The sequence below is a fragment of the Montipora foliosa genome, chromosome 3 (genome assembly GCF_036669935.1).
Source record: "Montipora foliosa isolate CH-2021 chromosome 3, ASM3666993v2, whole genome shotgun sequence".
Lineage (NCBI taxonomy): Eukaryota > Metazoa > Cnidaria > Anthozoa > Scleractinia > Acroporidae > Montipora > Montipora foliosa.
The window spans coordinates 26,032,531-26,037,530 of NC_090871.1; the positions used below are offsets into that span (position 1 = coordinate 26,032,531).

Here is a 5,000-nt window from a genome sequence, read left to right on the forward strand (position 1 = left end):
ATTTTTTAAACCCTAACCTTAACTTTTAAAAGCTCTTTGATTCTGCGAGAACAATACCAGACTTTCTAAACCTTTTCAATGACATTTCACCATTTTATGCATCTATATATGTAAATAATGACGTACTTTATTAGTGTCCCACTTGGAGAGTCTACTTTGTGGTATTGATTAACTTACACTATCATGACTATTCAAATGTTCTTGAATCTTTACGTGAACGGTTTTTAATTAACTTGTATTAGCGATTTAGCAAACGTAGTGTAATTCTTGTGCCCAACCATAAAGACATCGAAATGATCCAATCGTTGCTCTAATAAAGGACCTGTAGCCAACGATACGTCATTACTTCTGATTGATTGGACAGATTGGGCGATTCGAATTTTTAGCAAATCAGTAATGAACATGATGTGGACCAAACAACTAGGGAACTTAAACTCTTTCACTATTAACTCAAAAACCGTTACACCTTCCAATTAACATTTATACTAATTAGGATAGTAAAAAAAGGACTCTTCAGATTTTTTAGCAGCATCTCTATTCCTTGCTTTCCGATAATCTTCCACATTGACGTATCTCCCTTTCTTGCTCCTCAAGGTTTCTTCGCTATTTGGAAACGAAGACTTCAAAAAGACGGTGGATTCATCTGGTCTTTCAACTCTCACGATGTGACCATTGGAACAACGACCAGACTGAGGAACATCCAATGCCATTCTGAGGGAAAATAAGGTAGACTCGTACAATTTTTGTCAGTTCTAAAAAGATCTGGTCCCATGTTTTGAAAGGCCGTATAACGCTATCCAGGGGATAGGTCACTATCCTTTTCTCGATAGTATACTCCACGCTAATGTTGGCCAAGGTTTCGTACACGCCTGTACTTGGATGAGGCCCTCCCATGGGGAAGTCCTTGTTCCCTTGTTTCCTTTGAAAATTTGCTTGTGTTCCCTTGTTCCCGAAATTACCTCCAAACTTGTTTTCAGGTTTTTGTTCCCTAAATGGTTTATGTTCCCTCGATTCCTAAGATATTGTGTTTTCGTTTCCCTGCTCCCCAGTTCAAATTAGCCATGTTCTTATGTTCCCCAAAACCGGGCCATGGGAGGGCTTCTTGGATGTGCTTAAAACATGCATGCATATTCATGGTTAACTTTGAAAATGTTGAAAACTTTGCACACATTGAGACTGTCGGATTTATCAACCAGATAAAGATACCCGGTCTTTGATCAACTGGGGCTTGGGCGATTACACGTTGGTTTCACGTGAGATATCTGGTTGAGCTATTATCTGATTACTGAGCTCGAGGAAATTAGTAATATTTTTCTCATTGAGCTATAAACTTTGCTGTCAGCCGTATTTAGTCTCAAAAGACAATTACATCCCATACCCAACGAACAGCTCGACTATCTGAATTGGTACAATGAATTCAGGGATATTTGGTTTGTGCGTAATGATCAACTGAACGGTAGTCAATTTCAAATGTAATTTAATCAAACCTCATTAGCATTTAAATTAGCGACCAGGATAGAAAAAAACCCAATCTCGCCCAACTTCTGACTATTTCTGGTCGAGTTTGGAATACTCAGAAGCAGAGCTTGAATATGAGACAATAATTCTCTCTAGTATCTGATCGAATATGAACAGTAAATAGCAACATATCTGACCAGTGAATAATGAATAGTGCGCATTCTGATCGGTTATCTCGAGGTTTCGAAATTACTATTCACCCGAGAGCAGCTAAAGAGAATCAAATTGGCTTCCAGTAGTCTTCATCTTTTCAGTATATTATTGGCTAGTTCGTTACTCAGTTTTTGTGGTTTATATTTAATCAATTATAATTATTCACCTATAAGAGTCTGTAAAAGTTGGGGATATTTTCCTTGCTGCATCGCTGCTCGGTAACTATTCACCACTATTCATCTCCATCGCGCGCGGTAAATAATTGTAAAACGAGAGTTACATGTATTGGTGACAAACGAGTACGATTCGATAAGTGATGAGTGTGAAGGCCTACCCGTATGTTTTATTGTCTTTATTGAGTGGATGAAATTTACCTCGCGAGTTCTCTCTTTAACAGTAACTGGAGAAAATAAAAATGCAAAACATAAATGACGCGACAAAAATAAATAAAATGAAAGAAAAGAAGTGAGTAAGAAAAAATTAACGACATGTCAGAGTATCGATAGTATTATGAAGTCGTATGAATGCATTCCAAGCCGATTTTTAGCTTTTATAACAGCAAACTGGCTTATTGACTGACTCACAGACTCACTGACTCACTGACAGATTCAATCACAGACTCACTCACAGACTCACTCACTCACAGACTCACTCACTCACTCACAGCTTAAAAAGGACTACATTCGAAATTGGCTGAAGGCTCGCAACAACGCTTCCGAAGGCTCTAGAGAGAAATTTACACACAAAGAAGTCAAATTCGACTACCAATTGGAAGACTATCTCAAAACTATCAGAAACCCAGCACATCTAATAAGTATGACAAAATTGCGTCTGGGGGTTCATAGCTTGTGAATACAGACTGGGAAATACGAAAATAGAGGTGCACCAATCCCAGTAGATGGAAGAACGTGTCTAGTCTGCAATAGAGGCTATATAGAAGACGAGCGGCACTTCTTGATGTATTGCCCAGGGTACGATAACATTAGAAATGAGCTCCATTCTCTCTTTTCAACACACGATGTTGTTTTCAAAAGCCTTAATGATGAGGATAAAATACGGTATTTACTTACCCTAGAAAACGAAAGCACTTCAAAGATAGTAGGTAAAGACACATATTTAATGTTTCAGAAGAGAAAAGACTTCCTAAATGCAAAATAATTAAAATAATAATTTTATACCAATTGTATTACAAGTAATTGTATGATCTTTTTAGTTAATTAGTTATTCTAGTAGATATCATCACCTTTATTGTAACGAGACCGATACCTCCATTTGGAGAGTAAGGCGCAATAAAGATTTACTGTTTACTGTTTACTGTTTACTCACAGACTCACTCACTCACTCACTCACTCACTCACTCACTCACTCACAAACTCACTCACTCACTCACTCACTCACTCACTCACTCACTCACTCACTCATTTCACTTATTCATTCATTCATTCGTTCATTTATTCACTCTTTCGTTCATTCACTGACAAACCGATGGACTGACTGACTGAAAGACTTACCGTTTTAGACCCTAGTGATTTTCTAAAGAGAAGAGGTCGGATTGTAACGATTGACTACCGTCATTGCTTTACGTACTTCTACGGGCTGAGGTACTGACAGACGGACCTGCCAAACTGATAACTGAATGAACAACAACAATAAAACTTTTAAACAAATGAACTTGTCAGATCCTATGGATGGACCGACGATGGACAGACGGATAATTGACTTAAGGATGTATCCCTCAGTTTACCCACAAATAACGATTGTTCAGTGGCACAAATGGCCTCAGTTGGTCTTCACAATGCAAATTAACAAAAACTCTCATTAAGCCGAACAAGTTTAAAATGAAACAATCTATCTGTAATTCACCCGCTTACCTCAAGTATCATCGCATGCACTATTTGGTTATTGACAGCATTTAAAATACTTCTTCCGTAACATGCGAGGGTTAACTAACCGGCTTTGTCCATTCATGCCTTTGGTTCCTACGGCATGGGCATTGAACTTCAATACTTCGGATCCATTCTGAGAATTCTTTTGAGAGCTTTGATCCTCACTACTATTCCAGTCATATCCGTGTAACATGTAATCTGGAGGTGAAGTCTTCACGGGGCCAAGTAAAATTTGATCAACCTGCTCTGACGCTTTTGAGTCATTGATTTCATAAGCGCTGAGTTTTGGATCGTCTGCCGCGTGGAGATGTTGTTTGCTCTCGCGGTGACAGTAAAGCACGCAAACACCGGAAATAACGGCCAGGACCAGAGCACATGCAGCTGTGGTGAAAAATACCATGACGTAATCTGATGAGTGATCTGCGAGGCAATGCATAGTAGATCAGAAAATTGATTTGTCGGTTGTGGATTTGCCTTACAGAATGCAAGCGTTAATTTGAAAATTTGGTAATTATTAGCTACGAAAGAAAAATAAGATTGGACGAACGTGTTTGAGTTCAACAAGGCTTTGTATAGCATATAGACAAATATAATTGTGCCTATAACTTATATACGAGTCGGTTTACTCGTTATTCTATTATATGCAATTCTTGGTCTCTGACACTTTGGAGTGAGGCTATTGATTACGCACAATTTTCCATAATCAAAAAGTAGTTGATAGTAAATATTTTCGGGGTATTAAAACATCACTGAAATCAAACTAATCAACAAGTTTAGGTATTGCAGCGACTTAATTTATGGAAACACAAATAGCATCCTGAAACGCTTCAAGAAGAGATCGAGTTTTACTGAGATCGAAGTATCATGAACTTCTATAGCTTGAACTGGTTGTCAATCACAATAGAGGGAAAAACAATTCTCGTTCACACGATGCTTGAGACTGTATTCCCTACATTTGATTACAAATCACACAAACGGCTTGAATTCGACAATACTTTGATGGGCGGTGGATTGTCAAGCAGGCGTTTTAACTGATAACTCAGTCTTTTTTGAGTAGGAAATGGTCGTCTAACCGTGGGGTGCAGAAGTGTGGGTGGGTTGCATACCTTGCAGGAACAAAAACCACACAAATAATGCTCCAGCGACGCCTAAAGACCCATTACCAGTCTGTGTTGCAGATGAACCAGTCTGTTCCACTTTGAGAGTGTTAACAGCCTTATCGCCAGTTGAAACTCTTGTCTCGGTGTCAGTGGTGTGGACCTTTGAAGATTCCTGAGTAATCGTCGTTGACTGAGTGACCAATACGGAACTTGAAATATTAACCATTACAGCGGTATTGGGTAAGATTGTTATGGATGAGGCACTAGCAGATGAGGTGGTCGGTAATGTTGGAGTACTAGCCAAGGTGAGTGTTGCCACAGTTTTTGTGCTTGATGACGGCAT

General features: G+C 38.8%; 1 protein-coding gene across 7 annotated transcripts in view; it reads right to left on the bottom strand.

Moving 5' to 3' along the window:
• The window catches only part of LOC137997177 (uncharacterized), a 26,349-nt gene that overhangs the window by 1,130 nt on the left and 20,219 nt on the right, over positions 1 to 5,000 (bottom strand). For 5 of the 7 annotated variants that reach the window (XM_068843016.1, XM_068843018.1, XM_068843017.1 and 2 more), the window contains exons 5-7: positions 4,664 to 5,000; positions 3,623 to 3,977; positions 1 to 711 (exon numbers count right to left, since the gene is read on the bottom strand). The exon at positions 1 to 711 is cut by the window's left edge and continues 1,130 nt beyond it; the exon at positions 4,664 to 5,000 is cut by the window's right edge and continues 29 nt beyond it. In XM_068843016.1, the coding sequence (XP_068699117.1) occupies positions 486 to 711; positions 3,623 to 3,977; positions 4,664 to 5,000 (918 nt within the window). In that variant the 3' untranslated portion in view covers positions 1 to 485. Of the gene's footprint in view, positions 712 to 2,005; positions 2,072 to 3,622; positions 3,978 to 4,663 lie in introns of all 7 variants that reach the window. The other 2 variants (XM_068843020.1, XR_011122423.1) reach the window with 2 other exon arrangements.